Source organism: Triturus cristatus, chromosome 2_1 (assembly GCF_964204655.1).
Source record: "Triturus cristatus chromosome 2_1, aTriCri1.1, whole genome shotgun sequence".
Taxonomy (NCBI): Eukaryota; Metazoa; Chordata; class Amphibia; order Caudata; family Salamandridae; genus Triturus; species Triturus cristatus.
The window spans coordinates 256,909,861-256,928,446 of record NC_140581.1 but is presented as its reverse complement, the minus strand read 5'-3'; the positions used below and the strand labels follow the sequence as shown (position 1 = coordinate 256,928,446).

The following is an 18,586-nucleotide window of genomic DNA, read 5'->3' as shown; positions in this document are numbered from 1 at the left end:
TTAAGGGGTTTGCCACCTTTGTTCAAGCCAATCTCCTTGCCAGTAAAATTCTAAACTTCTTTCCTGTTTCTCTTAAGTCAACAGTGGTGGTTCGCCCATAGGGGGTGCAGGGGCATCGACCCGCTAATAAATGGCCCAGGCCTGCCTCGTCTCCAATTATTTGCTGTTATGATGTTACACTTTGCATGAAAACGATTGTCAGTTTTCAAAATAAAGTGCAGCATGTCTGCTAATGCGTCTTTGTGGCGCTTGTCACTCTTCATCCAGATATCCTATCAGATGGCAGGATAGAGTAGGGCTCGCCTCCACCCTATTCTGGCATCTCGCGTTCCAGGCCAGGATAAGCAAAAGCTATCATTAATGACAGCTTCCGCTTGTTTAGACTGGCACGCAGTTTGTGGGAGGGAGAATCCAGGAACAAGAATCGCAAAGAGGTCGAATGTGAGTCCCGTGGAAAAACAGCTTGTGTCCGAGGCCTGCATGATTGTGGGTAGCAGGGTGGGACCTGGGGAAAGCTGAGGGACAGGAGAGAGCCCGAACAGTTAATTGTGCATGGCACCGTGCTCCCAGGTTACCACCCATGAGAGAAAATTAGGGTTGCAAATTGTAATTACTAACTTGGAAACAATATTTACAGTAAGTGAGTGTTTCTAAACTCAGGATGCTCCAGATGAATTTGCCACGAAGGCCTGTTCCAAGTATCACGTGGGAGACCAATGAAAAAGAAACTCGTTTTCCAGTGACAAAGTTGGCTAATGGGAACTCGGTGCCTTTGTCTAATTCACTTAAAAGTTGTATCATTAAACACAGTGCTGCGATCGATAACTAGTCGTTGGAAGCTCCTAGATGGTAACAAATTAGAATGTGGTGTGTGACCTCCCTTGATGCACAGCTTTGGGAAAGTGCACTTGTGATGTTAAAATATGAAGAGCTCAGTGCTTCGAAATTTGTGGCAGTGATATAAAAAATATTTACCAAAACATTTAATGAAAACTAATATAATTATTGATAAAATGTATTAAAGTTAGTTAACATAATTAAGAAAATAAACATTAATTATAAAATTACATGTGAAATAAACAGACAATTTATAAAACATTACAGTAAATGATGCGAAGGACTCCTGATGTACAAACTCCTAATGTAAAGGTTCTCTTGATGTACTTACGGTGATATAATGGTTCCTATGTAACAGCATACGATGAACATCTGACACCCACTGCAATACAGCAGCATCAGATGAGGGTTTCCGATGCCTTCATATTTGTGCTATGCCTGTTTGTAACTTGTTCTGAGTAACTTTACATTGACAAGAGCACAAAACATGAATGACGTGATGCACAAGTTTCGGGTACAGATACATGATACCCTTCAGTGGATCTTGTCCATCAGCTGTCCCTTGCCCTATGAGAAGCTAAATCAGGTGGCACAACCTCAAGGAATGTCAACCCTGGGTAATGATTACCCTTCCTCAAAATAGTATTGAACTGACTCGAGCTTTAAAGAATGCTGAAGCATGCTATTCTGTGATCATGCTAGAGGCTATAGTGTGTCGCTTGGCTACACGGCATTTTGTGGAATTGGATTTTAAACTCAGGTTTGACTCTGAAGCATCTGCCCATCAAGAATGAGATCTGACCATGATAGTCTGTGCATTCTTAGACGAACGGCAATATAAAAACATAACTTTACTGTGGGATACGTGCTAAGAATGTGGTTGCCAATTGTCTCTCCTGATCTGTGAAAATAGATGATGGCCAGTGCATTTTCTATTAGGGGATCATTTCTGAAGAGGAATGGGAAAGGAAAGGGAAGAGGTGCTTTGAACAGACTGTGGTAGCTGTGAAGGTTTTCAGGGTATTAAGGACCTAGGGCAATGTGCATCGGTGACGTACTACCAAACAACAAAAGGAATAGAATTGTTTGGCAAGTTCTGCTAGCTATTAAGTATCATAAACATTGGGTGCTGCATTTGTGTCCAGGCAGGGCATGAAGCAAAACAAAATGAGTTACTTACATGTAACTGCAGTTCTCTAGTATTGATAACTTTCATAGATTTACATGCTTGAATCATTCCCCCGTCGTCAAAGTGGGAGTCCCATGGTGCCATAGTAAAGCAATATGTATTAGTATCATAGGCTATAATGGCAACGCAAAGTCACATTAATAGCCTATGTCCTTAAAAAAAACCAAAATGAACTATAACCAATCAGGCGACAGCACACTCCCAAAACAGACTGAATCCCTCAGGTTTTTGACCACAAGTGGGAATAAATAACCCCGATCTAGGAGGGCATCCTCGAAGGGGAGGAGAGTGGGTTGCATGTGAGTACTGCAGTTACAGCCAAGTAACTTCTTTTCTTCTCCAGTATTCCAAATGCTTGAATCCAGAATAGCAAGCAGTTTTTGTGGGTAACCCTTGAGGATGGTAGGTAACAGTCTAACACATATTTATATATACGCATATGTATGTATAATTTTGCATAAATAGTCCATATATGAAAAGACAAATATTATGACGTATACAACGCTATTATTTAGCTTAGTAAAGACATTAACACCACCTACAGTTATAGAGGCTCACCTTATTGAAAAAAGAAGACATAAAACCGCCTGTCCTACGGCTGCATCACTTTTCTGCACCGATTCTAGGCAGTAGTGCTGCGTGAACATGTGGGTGTTCTTCCACATTGCAGCACGACCTATCTTCTCCAGCGGAAGAGAGCGGAGCAGGTGAGGTAGACACTGCCCTTGTTGAGAGTGGCTTGCCAGCCTTGTGGCAAAACCGTATGGTTGCAGAAATCCATCTTGTGATGGTTGCTTTCATGACTGCCGTACCTTGACAAGAGTGTCCGTAAGAGACTAACAGCGAAAGAGATAGAATGTAAGAATATTTTTGTCCCAAGGTGTGGAGAGATCTTTCAGCTGGAGATTCAGGATTTGGGAAAAAAGTGCAAAGTATGATAGGCTCATTGAGATTAAATTGCGATGGAATCTTGGGTTTGTTCTGAGAAGCACATAATGGTTAGAGAAATGCAAGAACGGTCCCGGAGTTGTGAAAGCCAGAATTTCAATGACTTTTCTAGTTGAAGGGAGAGCCAACAGCAAAGTGACCTTCCACATGAGCAAATCCAGGTCTCTCCTGTGAATAGGCGTGAATGGAGGCTTCATAAACTGTGAGAGCAGCACCACATTGAGATGCCATTCTGGGGGATGAGCTCATACTGAGGGAAAGGCTCTGAACAACCCCTTCATGGATATGGGGAGAGAGAGAGAGTGGGAGAGGTAGGGAGACAGGAAGAGATAGGGAAGAGAGAGAGTGAGAGGGAGAGTTGGAGAGAGGGAGAGGGAGGGAAGGAGAGAGGGAGATAACGAAGCATCTGTACCTTGAAATTGCAGCTAAGTGAACCTTTACAGACGCATGTACCAATCCTGATCTTGCTAGCGACAGTAGGTAGGGTAGAATGTGTTCAGGTGATGCTTCCAATGGATGCAGGTTAGATTGCTGACACCATGAAGAGAATTGCTTCTATTTTAATTTATATGTCTTGTTGGTAGCTTCCACTCTTGCTTTGGATAAAATCTCCCAACAATCCTGAGGGATGTCTAATCATCGGAAATTGTTGAATTCAGGAGCCATGCGTGCAATTAGAGAGAGGCTGGTTCTGCGTGTTGGATCTGGCCGCTGTTCCTCGACAAGAGTATTTTAATCCATCGATGCGTCCACTTCACCTTCAGAACACCCACCATTCACAGACACCAGCACCTGCTCCCACGAAGAACCTGGACCAGAATCACTGATGACCAGCTAACCTCATCACTCAGCAACTCCACCCCAACCATCGCAGTAAAAGACGACCCCAACACCGCAGCCCATACCCTGCACTGATGAATCTCCGACAGCGCCAACACTACAGCCCCCCTCAAGAAAACAACACCACCCATGCGAGAAAGCTAGATGGTTTACCACCGAACTTCGAGAGTCCAGACGCACTTGCCGCCACCTTGAAAAGGCCTGGAGGAACACCAAATCCACAGAAGCCCACGACAACTTCAGAGCTGAAACCAACGCCCACCACCAACTCATCAGAGAAACGAGAAAAAAAGCGATTGAAGACAGAATCTCCACTCATGCACTCAACGGCAAAGAACTCTTCAACATCATCAAGGAGTTCGCCCAACCCACCAGCTAGTCCACTGACATCCCTCCCTCACAAGACCTCTGCGGCAAACTCAACACCTTTTTCCATCACAAAATCAAGAGCATCTACGACAACTTCAACGAAGACAACCAACACACTGAACCCGCACTAAACACCCCCGACACCCAGAAGCCAACAATTGACAACTGGACAGTCCTCACCACCAAAACACTCTAAAGATGATGAAGTCAATCCACTCCGGGGCTCCCACGGACCCCTGCCCCCACCACATTTTCAACAGAGCAGCCAACACCATCGCACCTATGCTCTGCCACACCATCAACCGCTCACTGCCGACCACCTCATTCCCCGACGACTGGAAACATGCCGAGATCAACCCCCTCCTGAAGAAACCCTTGGCGGACCCCACCAACCTTAAAAACAGACCCATCTCTCTGCTCCCGTTCCCAGCCAAAGTCATTGAGAAATCCATCAACAAAGGACAAAGGAGAAACAGCAGCCCTCATCCTCCTCGACCTCTCTGCGGCATTCAACACAGTCTCTCACCGCACCCTAATACGCAGACTCCATGACGCAGGGATTCAAGACAAGTCCCTCGACTGGATCCGCTGCTTCCTCTCTGCGGTAGAAAATCTGAAGGATTCGGTGTCTGTTGGGAGTGTTCTAGAGGGTGCTATCGCCTGATTGGTCATATTTAAAAACAGATCCTTTTTTTAAAAAAATGACATAGATAAGCTATTCAACGGACTTTGCATTGCCATTGTAGCCTATGATACTGATACATACTGCTTTACTATGGTAACGTTGGACTCTCACTTAGACAGCGGGTAATGATTCAAGCATGTGAACCTCTGAAATATCCAATACTGGAGAATTGGTTGAAGCTTTGTTAGATCATGGGCAGTGGGGCTTTTTAGGTTACTGTTTTTGTTGATTATTTAGGAATTTGACGGATTTGAAGTTTCATTTCTTAAAGAAACTGGGACAGCTATTATAGGATGAATTATTGTTCAGGGAGGATAAAAATATTTTGGAATGAGACAACATAGTTGCACATTACTGTGTAATGCGATGTTCATGGCTTCAACTGCAGGAGGGAGCTGTCATGCTGGTCACTGTATATCTGAAAACGTTTTGCATAACTCTGCAAAGTGCAGATAATGGGTGGCTTCTAAATTATAACATGCAAGGTTTGTTCAGGAAGGTTACAGAAACCCTTTCTAATGTTCAACTGGATATAAAATTCATATTTGGTAACTTTTGAAAGGTTCTCTTGAATGATGAAACACTATGGACTCTCCAGAATCCAATTCACTGCGGTGCTATAACCCCTTTTAAAATATTAAAGATCAACTCTCATTCTGAACAAAAGGGAAATCACACTCCTGCCACATTTCTTGTAATTCAAACATAATATTCACATGTGCGGCTAGAGCACCAGCAGATGGCTATTAAAGTTAACACACACTAAGCTCAAATCTGCTCATGAATAACCCTTCTAGCATACTCTTCCTTTGAACACATAATCAAGCCCTAGAATATAAGAGCTAAATGCCACATAGGGGCCGATGCAAATGAAGGCTTGAAAGGGGAGATTCCCTTGGATGCTTAGTAGGAGTAACTAGGCGACCCTGAAATGGAGAGACCACCTTATGAAAAAAATGATGTTATTTTAGGAGTCTGTGGTCCTTTATGGGTAAGAGTTTGCCTGAGAAAATATCCCTAGAACTGGAATTGGGCTCACTGCTGCAAAACATGGTACAACGTTTTGGACCTTCGATATCATTTGCTTAGAGGTCATCACCAAATAATGACTGGTTTTACACTTTAAAATGCCTTGTATGACCCACTCCCAGTGTTGAGCTAATGACAACAGAGGAGGAGGAGGACAAGAAGTCTTCCTTTGTGTATAAAATAATAATCCTCACCTCCCTAACAAAGGACTATAGAGATGTTGCCTCCAGTACATCTTGAATCAAAGGGTAACCAAAAAGCTGCACATGGTGCTGGTTGTATATCTCATTGACCCCCAATGGTACAAGGGTCAATGGAATACCAATAGAGCCTGCTTGGTTCTGTGGAACTTCCCCTTGTGGTTTGAGAATGAAGGTGGTCCTACAGCAGATAAAACTAGGGGCTGCATGTAAAAAAAACTAGTGGAATAGTTAGAACTGGAGATGTAATTGGCCTACTCCTGTCAATCTTCTCCCACTGCTTGCACAGTACAAAAGGTGGTATGGACACAGAGTAGTGGTGCTGCAGCAGAGAAATCCAACAGTTGGGAAAACATGTATGCTGTGGACCAGACGATGAGGTGTGAGGAGTCCTCCTGAACCTTGAACCACTGGCTGGTATATGAGGAACTGTTCTAGAGGATGTGAACACAATTTTAAGTAAGGTGCTTTATATCAAAAAGCTTTTACTTACCTAGCCTCTTTGGGGGGGGGGGGGCGCATTGCTTCTGTTCATGTTAAAAAATGAAAGTAATGCTGCCCTCCAATGAGTTTTTGAGAAACAAATTCTTAATGTTTTCCCAAAATTGACTTTTGCCAAAAAGTAGGTCAATTTTCGTTTTTAAGCCCTGCATTAGATTGTTTTCAGTTTGTATCATTTATGTATTGACTTTTTCCTTTGCTTGGATGTGTGTATACCAAACTCTACCGTTGTTTGGGTTAGCTGTTGAACCTGTACTACATGCATTCTTTAGAGGAAGAGGAAATGTTGCTTGAACCAAGGTACAAAAACTGAACTCGATACCTCACATACACCACATTCCCTTTTCAAGCGAAGTGTCCGGCTTTGGTCTTTTCACACCGACAGGGCAAAATTATCTAGAAGGAAACACGCCTGGGCTGTTATCTCCGATCTCAAACCGGGGGTTGAGTCATCCTACCTATCAAGTGCATACTCACTTTTTTTGAAGGTCATGTTCATGGCCCTAAGGTTGGGCGAGTGGCCTTTTTTAAAGCATCTGCCACAATGGCGGCGCCCCAGTGTCATTATCGAATGCAGGGAGTGCGGCTACCACTCAGAAAGCATTTAGCATATAGCCTGCACATGCCCTGCTCTGCTCAACGACCGAAGGATTTTATTGCGGGAGGAGTGAAACAAACTAGGTGCCCGCACATGTAGTCAGACCATAAATGCAGCTATGAACCCAGAAAATACAAAGCTGAACATTCGGTTCACCAAATTTGTCATCAGAGCAGCTAAATCACTGGAGAAAGATAATGCAGCAAACCCTCTGCCTGTTGGTCGTGCCACCTCTTCGCAATAAAATTTTAGTGGCCTCCGGCTCATCCAGTGTGGCCCACCTGAACATTGTCTTCAGCCTTTAAAAATATTTTTCACGTTCATTCGTCTCCATTTTAGACTTTCTTAAAACTACGCAGAGACTGTTTTGTTACCCAATACCACAAAATATACAGGCAAACTGCCCCAACATTCGGACATTTTTTTTAATCATAACCCATTTTACAGCAAGATTCCCGCACTGTTTTTGTATTAATTTGGGTCCTCTCTTTTAAAACTGTCTGTGTACACACGAGCTAAATGGTTTTAACATTGTTATGGTTTTTAGTAATCAAACAATAAATTTGAATTGAATTGAACATTCCCTTTTAGGTTTCAGAATCTACCTTGTGGAAGCTCAAAGACAGCTCACATCAAGTCTGACTGCTGTCTCATAGTTTAAGAATCTAACTTCCAACATCTGAGTAAATAGATGTGTGGGTAGGTAATGATCATGTCAAACTGCTTTACCCTGATGGAGCAAGGACAAAGGAGTTAAAGTTCTGACCCTATAATAGCAGGGAGATGTATTTTTGTTGACTGAAACAAGTGCACACTTGCTGCAAGTAAACAAAACCTTTTAATTTCTTGTGTTGGCTAGAAGTGACCTAAACAAAACCCACTTCTTATTTGAAGTCACACTGATAGAAATATAGACAGAATAAGTTCATTACAATGGTTGATCTTCACCCTTGAGAGCTTCTGTAACAGGAGGCAAAGGAGTGAGCACTAGTCACAACCCCACTTTTACTCTATCCACACAACACCCAAGGACATATTTTGAAAACAGCACACTGCCCTGGCCTGAGCGGAGGTAAAACTTTAACAGTCAGCACACCCTACTACAGATAATGTGTTGACCCCTTGACCCCATGGCAGTCATGAACTCACATTGGTGAGATCAGCACATTAGTGAAAGGTGGACAAATTGCTGGAAGCAGTCAGTCAATGTTTCCTAGGCAGCAACATGGTCTGCCATTATAAAGTGGCAGGGATCCCCTTGCAGAGAGTGACTGCACCTGCCTACAAGGGAATGCATGGGGGTGTCCCTCGACACCTTTTCCCACTTTTAATCGGCACTTCCTTAAGGGGCCATCTCTCTGTGATGCAGTCAGTGCATCTCCTGACAGCTTCTTTATCTCTGTGCCTATGTCTTTAATATGGCACTGGCGCAAAGTTTTTCGTCATCTGAATGGGACCACACCCCAATGCAAATAAGGAAGCACCCCCTTATGTGCATGTTAGCACTATATGTGCACCATCACAATCTTTATTACAGAAGGGGCGAAACAGGCATCTGCATTCCTTTCTATAATACTGAAGTGCGCTGGGGCGCGGAAAATGGGCGCACACGCCCGTTATGTTCCCAAGCCACTTGGTGTAATGCGGCCCCCAGCTCCTTTCCCCTCCTAATCCCTAAATGTAGCAACTTGCCTCTGAAACAGAAGGAATAGGGAGCAAGTACCTAAGTCACCAACACTCACATTCTATCTATGCATTACCCTTTTAAACCACTCGAAGGATCACTTTTACCTCTTCACCCGCTGTACCATCAGGGAATAGTCACTCATCCTGGGATTTTGATGGTGTTATTGAATTGGCTTGTTGTATATGTTCCTAACCATGCCACAACTTTTAATTTCCGAGTGGCGTCCTCAAACTTGCTTTTCCGTGACTTGATTCTCAGAATGATTTCCCTGTGCTCTTGTTTTGTTTCTCTTGTGATCTCTGTCACCATATAGTATCTTCAGGTAATGACTAGGATCAGGGATCCTTCTCCCTATCATCTCAATTTCATTAATGGCCCATTCCTTTCGGTTGCTAGCACTCGTGCTCCCACTCTATACGCTTTTTCTTGCTGACAGTGTCGCAACTGTCCTTCACTGTCCATAGATTAATATTTCTTGTTTCGATATTGATGTGGCATGTGTATATTGTAATCTGTATATACGATTTGTAAATGTGGCATTTGTAGAGAAGAAGCAGTCTTGCAAGGGGTTGTCTGGTGTCCTCCCTTACTGGATACCACTAGCTTAGTCTTTAAATTGCATTTCAGACAAGTCAAGCGAGTCAAAAAATTTGAATAATAAGCTGATGCACCAAAAAATTATATTAAAATAATTTATTTGCTTTGTACATTTTGTATCAATGTAATTGACAGCAGAACCCAGTATTATAGTGAAATCCGATATTAAAAATGTTAGGATTTTAAGGTGGAACGGTTAATTTAAGTCCATGATGTGAAAAACACATTAACAAATATTAAAACCACCCAAACAACTTGTTTGAATGGAATCGCACTTTCCCACAGTGCAAGTCTTCTGAGGACATGGCACTGTATCGAAAAAGCTCAGTTCTTTCAATGTGGTCTCCGATATGTCTTTATTCCTATGCGTTGAGAAATACACAGTTCAACCTGCGAATTAATGTCCCACACAGTGAATTACAAGTTTCATCTATTCCTACGCTTCTCCTTTTTGATTCTGGCGTTTGTCGGCCCAACTTCAGGAGACGCCTGTAGGACGGATGCGTGACCTGTAGCCTTCAGATGATCAAAGAGTTTATTCCGAGAGGAAAAGTTGGAACGGCAAGTAACACAATGTAGTGGTGCTTGGACCTGGAGGGAGAAAAATAAATATTTATTCTTAGTAAGTACAACTCTTTAGACAACTGGTTTGCATAAATGTGTCCTAAAAGCACAGATTTATCTGACTGTAACAATGTTTCTGAAGGATTAGAATATGTTACTGACCTGTACCACTAGTTTTCAAGCTTGACGGTATCTCTATTGTTTTCTTGTTTGTGTTCCTATGCCCACTTCTGGTTGAATTTGTTTTGATGAAATTGCCTCATAGCTGCTATTTGTAGAACCCTATTGTGATTTAAATCCAATGCCATCATAATATTTTTGTGTAGGTGCTGCACCCTAGGATCTAGCAATCATAAGCAATTTCCTCTGGGAGTGTGTGTTTTAGGTTCCACATGCATCTATGAAGGAAACCGAACTGGAAAACCAATGTTCCAGACGTGACCGATTTGTCTGCAGCACAGAATTTCACATGTAGATGCTTGCACTCTGCAAGTATCATTCTGATAAGGTGAGAGCGATGCAAAGCAGGAATGCCTAAATACATAGTATACCTCAAACTGACCCACTTCAGAATCAGCTGCTTAACTAGTATTGCCTTGGTAAAATAAGTAGAATAGGCCACTCCTCTTTAGATTTTTGGCCTTGGTAGCAATAAGTAATCGCAACTCATCTACACAACATGGGTCCTATGTGACCCTTTCTATTGACTGTTGCTCTAAAAACATCAAATGTACACTAGAAATCCTAATAAAAGCACTGCGAGCCTGTAGAGCCATATTATGCCAAATTTCACTGTGACCCAGGTGTCTTTTTTTATGCCTAAACTGTTTTCACTGACAAGGTTGGATATCCAACCATTCCATGGATCACCTGCCATTTTTTTCTCCCATTTTCAAACGCGCCAGGTTGTTGTCGGAAAATGCACAAGCATTGGCAAAGCTAATAAGTCTGGCATTGTTCACCAGCCTTTTAGCAATTCTTGTTTTGTCATGGATTTTGCAAAAATGTGTTTAGTATGCTGTGGGGCATTACCATAATACTCCTTGGCACAGAAGGGAATTATTTTGTGTGGATGCGCTGCTTGTTAAAGGGAAGCATGCCTTAACTCATAGTTGTCAGCCAGTGACTGAAACAGGCTGGCACACTGCCCCTTAGTCTATGCTCGATTGGGATGGAAAGAACTGTGAATGACACAACCACAGACAAATAAATGAAATGTGGCTGAAATCCCCTGTATGCAACTATGCCCCACACACAATTTTAGTCAAATCAAAAGGTCCTGGTTAACACTGAAAGAAAGAAAAAAGGAAGAAAGGGAAGAAAATAAAGCAGGAAATAAAGCATCAAAGAAGGAAAGAAGGATAAAGAAGGAAAGAAAGACAAGACGGAAATAAAGACTGAAAAAGGACAGAAAAAAGGAAAGAAAAGACACGAAACAGGAAAGAATGAAAAAGTGAAATAATGAGCAATAAAAGAAAAAAGAAAAGTTAAGAAAGAATGAAGGTCTGAAAGAAAGCAAGGAAGATGGAAGGAAGGAAAGCAAGTAAGGGAGAAAAGTAAGAAAAAACAAAGCAAGTTAGGAAAGGAAAAGGAAAGCAAGAAAAGAAAGCAAGGAAAGAAAATAGAAAGAATAGAAAAAGGGATAAAATAAAGGAAGAAGGGAAGAAAGAAAGAAAAAATAACAGAAGAAAGAAGGAAGAAAGAAAGAAAGAGAGGACAGAAAGGTAGAACGAAAGATGGAAGGACCGATAGAGAAAGAAAGGAGGGAAAAGTGAAATAAAAAAAAAAAAAGAAGGAACGGAAACAAGAAAGATGGAAAGGAAACACGAATGATTTAAAGGAAATAAGAAAGATGGAAGGAAGAAAAGAAACAAAGATGGAAGTAAAAGAACGAAAGATGGAAGGAAAGAACGAAAGATGGAAGGGAGAGAAAGAAAAAACAGACAAAGAAGGAAACAAACAAAAAGGAAACAAAAGAAAAAGATGATGGAAAGAAAGAAGGCAAGAAAAAACCAAGAAAGAAACAGAGGAAGAAGGAAAAAAAGGAAGTAAAGACGGAAATCAATGTAAAAAGTGTTACAAGTTCTGCAATTTAAACACGATAAAGGCCGGTTTTCATCATGGGCAAAGTTTATCAAGGAATCACTGGTGAAATCGAGTCCAGAATTAATGTGTTCTAAAGAATTGTTAGTTTATGAATTCACAGGTGTAATATTGATGCCTTTCGTTTGTGTACTGCATTCATAGTAAAAAGAGGATAACTTACTACAGAACAGTTTCAAATTCATGCAATCTGCTACGCTGGGAAATACCAGCAGACAAACAAAGGACACTCGAAGAGGAATTTACAACAGTACTGGTAGGAGGCGGGAACTGTGCTCACTTCTGGTATAAAGTGCCCTACTTTCACCTCAGCTCTAAACACAAAGGCAACACTAAAGTGATTATAAAGTAAGACCAAAAACACTGCCAATGAAGGGAACTTCCATGTGTGCGGATGTGGTTATTGTGAGAGCAAAATGCAGTCATTCAAAGTGATGGTTATCAGTGGGATAAGGAGGCTAACCCATTGCCCTATCCTGTGTGTTGTATGTTGTAGTGGGCAGAAGCAAAATGTGGATGGCACAACACCAGACCAATGGATGAAGAGAGGTGGCTTAAAGCCCCTTTAAATAAGTATATTATACATATAAGTTTAGAAAAATCAAAAGATCTTGGCTAATGCCAGACATAAAAAAAAAACAGTAACTGGCATGCTAGGAGTTTTCTCCCAGAGTATGAGGTACATGGTTTTTTTCTGATCGAAAAGGTAAAAGCACAGTTGACATTGCAGCTGAAGGTCCAATCTAAACCAGGCACGTCTTCACACATGTTTGCCACAGGATGGACTGGGAAAAGATGTTTTCAATAACAGGGTTGGCTGTGGCTCCACGGTGTCAGAAAAAAAGCATTTTCTCTGCCGGTAAGTGATGCGGGGAACCAATAGATGAACAAAGGTGCATCTGCCGATTTCTGGCGATGCCATTACCATCAACTTTTAAATGAAGACCTTAGAACTCAAAATATTATGTCAGGGCTTCCAGATGCAAGTTATTACTGTTCACAATGTACCACTGAGAAAGGGTTAGTAGACAGATGCCCAGATTTACAAGAAATTCAGTAAACCCTGCTAAATGAGCTTCAACCCAAAGGTAGAAAAGTTTTACATTTTCACACCACTGATCCATAAGCTTGCTGTTTTCCTGGACGTTACATTGCCTCGAGGAATTCTTATTGTATGCAAGAGCATTTTAATCTAGGAGTCATCAAGCTGGCTAAAACTGAAAAATACTTTTTTTATTTATTTTTTATTGAAGGGAATACTTCTACTGGTAACCAGATTTTTGGAGTGGAGTAGATCGTGCGGTTTGTAAATTGGCTGGGACTATGCCACTGTCGCAGCCGCTGACACTCCTTGGCGCACCATGACTAATACTCCTAGTTGAACATAATGAAACCACAATACAAATGGTTCTAGATCTAGAAAGGTGCAGGAAATCCACATCTCCAATAAAATTCTGATAAGTATTTTTCATTCAGGAATGACCTTGCTGACACACAGTCCAAATGAACTATCACACGTTTACTAATGCTGTACTGAAATTCTATTTATTGAAAGGATCAACTTCAGCTTTTCCAAAAATACAACTGGTCATTTTCTGAGGGGATTGTAAAGAAGCTCAGAGACATTACTACTTCCCTGTTCAATGGTCTAGGCAAGAATACAACAAACATCTTTCCTTTGTGTCAACGTCAGCACTCATTCTAACTATACAATGAATTCTAGATCACTGTACTCTACGAGTGAGACGAAAGAGCAGAGGCCATTAAGCATAAAAATGCTGCAGCAGAAGCTTGGAGACCAGCACAGAGAGCTTATGATCTTAAGTGAAAGAGGACAGAACAAACGCAGTGTTCCCTATTTTAACTCCTAGAGAAAAGTTTTCGGTCAGCTGCAAAATAGTACAGTGAAAAGAATTACACCAAACTTGGTATGAAACTAGACTTTACTCAGTAGAGTGAATTTGCCTTGTTTAGTGGAAATCAGTTTAGTAGTTTTTGAGTAAAGCATTACGTATGTGTATTTGGTGCACTTCAAAAGGGTAAAAGTTAGAGCTAGCTGTACCACTAGTTTGAAAACTATCCTCTAATCCGGGTTCGGGGACAGTTAGTGGACACAATTAAAGAATAAAGGCTGAAAGCCGGCAGGGCAGACACACTGTGACCCCCCCAGGCCTAAGGAAAGGACATCCAAACCTCCCTCCAACATACATTTAAATAAAATAAAAAAAGGGTAGTGCTGGGTCCACAAACTCACCCCAGGGTACACGAACCCCGACAGGCAGACCCTGCCTGAAGCCATGTAGCCAAGTTCACACACCTGGTCAAATGTTCATAAACGTTGAAGCTCACAGATCATTCCGATTCCATTCCTCTTCCATAGTTTATGGCCTATGTACGGAGATCATGAACTATGAGACCCATGTTCGGTGCAGAGCCTTTAGAGAATCTGCAAACTGAAACCTGTGGCCCCATGCTGGGTTCCCTGTCGTAGTTCATTAACTCTCTAATTGAGGAATATACTCGCCATTTGAATGTGTTGCATCTGCAGACTCATTTTACATCTGCAAACTACAGATACATTTGGGCACTGTCAAAATTTTAAAATACTTTATATGTGTCGTTTACAAATGGATTGGGGACGGGATGTGTTTTAGGGGATGCACGGTTGGGGAAGTAAGTCTGCAGGCTTGAGTTCTCTTCACACCAATCAATGAGAGCATGACTTCCTGTAAATTCTGAGGACTTAAAGTTTCCAGAAGCAGACTGTGCTTGAAGAGCATTCTGAGGTTTTTGTTGGCCGAAAGTATATACATTCTTCAACCACATCAAAAATTGCCTGTTCCCAGGGGTGGCTCCTCCACTAGGGTGGAGGAGCATCACCCACTGCTTCTCGCAATGTGAGAAGCAGGAACATGAAATGTTTGGTTGCGGGTGGGCGGGTTCGTTGCTGCCCTGAGAGCAGGGCAGAGGAGGAGTGGTGTGCCTACCCACTCCGGAGTGCGCAAAGATTGTTTGGTCGGCCCCCTGGGGCCGCCAAACCAGTCATGAGCACTCTGCCCTTCTCCATGCAGCCTACATGGAGAAAATGTCCTCCCCATAAGCGGCTGGCTGGGCAACGTCCCGACTAATCACAACGCTGCTTGCAGCATTGTGATTGGCTTAGGGGAGGGAGGGAGCGTGGCTGCCTGCTTCTGCTTCCTGATCCTGGAGAGCAGAGAAGACGCGGGACCCGGCCAGCGGGGAAGGTAAGTTTAATTATATATATTTTTTTAAATTAAATTAACCTCACGCGGTGATCCCCACTCTCCCCGCGTGGCAAGACTCCTCCTCCTACTTGCAAACCATAACTAACCTACAAGCCATAAAAAACATAATTTGCACACCAAATGCAATGCTTTTGATCTTGAAGAATATATACCAACATGTAACGCCACCTACCGATCTGACACAACTCTACTCTAAAATCTTCTCTGCTTCAGACATCTGAAGACTCAAACACGGTTTCCACATCATACATAGCTTTATGTCCAGCCTGAAGCTCAACCCAACCAAGACAGAATCCCGACTTATTTGCCAACAGCAGCAACCAAGATAAAGTACAAACCTGGGTCAATGACATGAAACTTGACAGCTTTGTACTGCAGCTTTAACCAAATGCCCAAAAAGCTGGATTCACCCTTGACACAAACCTCACCTCCAAGGAACGCATTGTCAAAAAATAAAGACAGTTTGGTATCAGCTCTCTCTTCTTTCAATAAATCAATCAGGGATTTGTAAAGCGCACTACTCACCTGTAAGGGTCTCAAGGCGCCGGGTCGACAGGGATTCGAACAGTTCTGTCTCATCCAAAGAGCTAGGTCTTGAGGCTGTTCCTGAATGCTTGCAGTATGGGGGTTCGTCTGATGTTCAGGGGAAGTTCGTTCCAGGTCTTGGCCGCGAGGTAGGAGAAGGCTCTTCCTCCCGTTCTGGCTTTGTAGATGCGTGGGATTTCGGCCAGGGCAAGGTCAGAGGAGCAGAGGTTTCTCCTGGGTGCGTAGAAGGAGACTCTTTCGTTGAGGTATTGGGGTCCGGTGTTGTGGAGGGATTTGTAGGCATGAGTGAGCAGCTTGACGGTCACTATCTTTTCGATGGGGAGCCAGTGAAGGTCTCGTAGGTGCTGGGTGACGTGGTCTTGTCGTGGTATGCTGAGGACAAATCTGGCTGCGGCATTCTGGAAGGTCTTGAGTTAGAGAAGTAGAGATTTGTTGATCACGGCGTAGAGGGCATTCCAGTAGTCGAGGCTGCTGGTTATGAGTGCGTGGGTGACGGTCTATCTGGATTCGGGGGGATCCATTTGAAGGTCTTGCGGAGGGTATTGAAGCATGTGGAAGATACGGCGCTGAACTGTCAGTTCATGGTGAGGGAGGAGTAGAGTATGATGCGGAGGTTGCTGGCGTGGTCTGTGGGTGTGGGAGGGCTGCAGAGGGTGGTGGGCCACCAGGTGTTGTCCCATGCCGAGGACTTCTGTTTTCTCAGAGTTGAGCGTCAGGCAGCTGCTGCTCATCCAGGATGCGACATCTTTCACTCCTTCCTGGAAACAGTGTCCGGTGATGTTGTGTTCCATGGTGAGGGAGAGGATGAGCTGGGTGTCGGTGCAGGATACTATGTTGAGTCCATGTTTTCTGACGAAGGAATCGAGGGGGCCATGTAGATGTTGAAGAGCGTGGGGCTGAGTAAGGATCCTTGGGGTACTCAGCAGCTGATCTCTGTGGGTTTGGAGAGGAAGGGCGGGAGTCTGATTCTTTGAGTTTGGCTGATGAGGAAGGAGCAGATCCAGTCTAGGGCAGTTCCCTGAATGCCGGCGTTGTGGAGCCTGGCGGTTATTATGCGGTGGGAGACGGTGTCAAAGGCTGCTGAGATGTCTAGTAGGATGAGGGTAGCCGTGTGGCCTTGGTCGAGGAGGGTGTGGAGGTCGTCCGTGGCGGCTAGGAGGGCGGTCTCGGTGCTGTGGTTGCAGCGGAACCCGTAGTGGGAAGTGATGAGGATTGAGTTGGATTCTACGAAGTTCGTGAGCTGATTGTTGACGATCTTCTGTGTGACTTTGGCTGCGAAGGGGAGGACAGAAATGGGTCTGTAGTTCTTGAGGTCCCCACAGTACACACCATCCACAGCTTGTACAAATATGATCACATCATCCCTATCTTGATGGAAATCCATTTGTCCATCTTGCCAGACCGAACTATTATCAAAATAGGCTGCATCATTTACAAAGCCATCACTACCAGCAGCCCTGCTTATCTTGCAGACAAGCTCACCATTTCTCGTAGTTGCTAGCACACCTGGAGCCAGGACACCATCAGACTGCAGACTAGGAAGCGTACAGATGAAGAAAAAAACAGGGCAGTCACCCTTTCTATCTATGCTATCAGGATATTGAACAACATCCCTGTATCCCTCAGTACTGCATTAACGCTGCTCCACTTCAGGAAATCATTGAAGACTCACTTTTTTAAAGGGCACTTCATCACAATGCATTATCCATCCACAACCTGGCTTCCTCTCCTATTACTCATTGACTTTATACTCGTCTTTCGCCATGTAAGGTGCCGCGCTGGCTTTTTGCAAGGTTTGTGTTATAGAAATACCATATACATACAAACAAACCTAAGCAAGCACATAAATAAATAAAAAAATACTATATTGAGAGTTCTCATTGAATTGACGGAGTTATTGCCACTGAGATAAGAAATTTCACAAGTAACAGTGTGTGATTTGTAATTGCATCCGTCACATCAAGGAAGAAGCATTGCATTTTGTGCTAGACATAATTTTTGTTTAGCCAATAGCACAACCTCTTAATATTCTATGCATTACATATTAATATTCTGTTTTCCATATTAAGCAAATATTTACCCTGTCACTTAAATACACTCACATATGTATTTTTTGCAAAGGCAAGGCAGCCAGAAAAAGAAATCGTCTCAGATAAAGGAATGGATTAGAAAATCCACATATAGAATTATTTTAACCTATCTGAGTGACACCCTTAAAATATTTTCTGTGGTGAATAAGAAGGAGGCGCAATGTTATTATGTGTGCAAAATGAGTAAATGTCTTTATAAATGCAGAATATACTTAATGTATTTAATTTGCTTAAGAAAGGGAAAATAATAAATCACATTCAGAACTCCTAATGGAAAGGATGTTTTATATTCAGAGGGGAATGTGTGGCAGGACTTGAAAAATGCAGTCCTTGGTGGAAGTACAGTGCATCTTATGCAGTAATTCCAGTTCCAATGGCATAGATAAAAGCTGTGGCACTTAAAAAGCTTGTACATGGATATTGCGATTCAGCGGTAAAACTGGTGTAAATTTAACACTGACAAATCTACTGTGGGCAAGATTTTTCACTGAGCGTTCATTGTTAACAAGCTGCTTACTGTAGATTATAACTTTCGAG

General features: G+C 42.8%; 1 protein-coding gene across 1 annotated transcript in view; it reads right to left on the bottom strand.

The window, feature by feature from the left end:
- Positions 1-9,561: 9,561 nt before the first annotated feature.
- DNAJC21 (DnaJ heat shock protein family (Hsp40) member C21) overlaps positions 9,562-18,586 on the bottom strand; it is a 132,979-nt gene continuing 123,954 nt past the window's right edge. Inside the window, exon 12 of the mRNA XM_085630972.1 lies at positions 9,562-10,071. Within this exon, the coding sequence (XP_085487098.1) occupies positions 9,907-10,071 (165 nt within the window). The 3' untranslated portion in view covers positions 9,562-9,906. The remainder of the gene's footprint in view (positions 10,072-18,586) is intronic.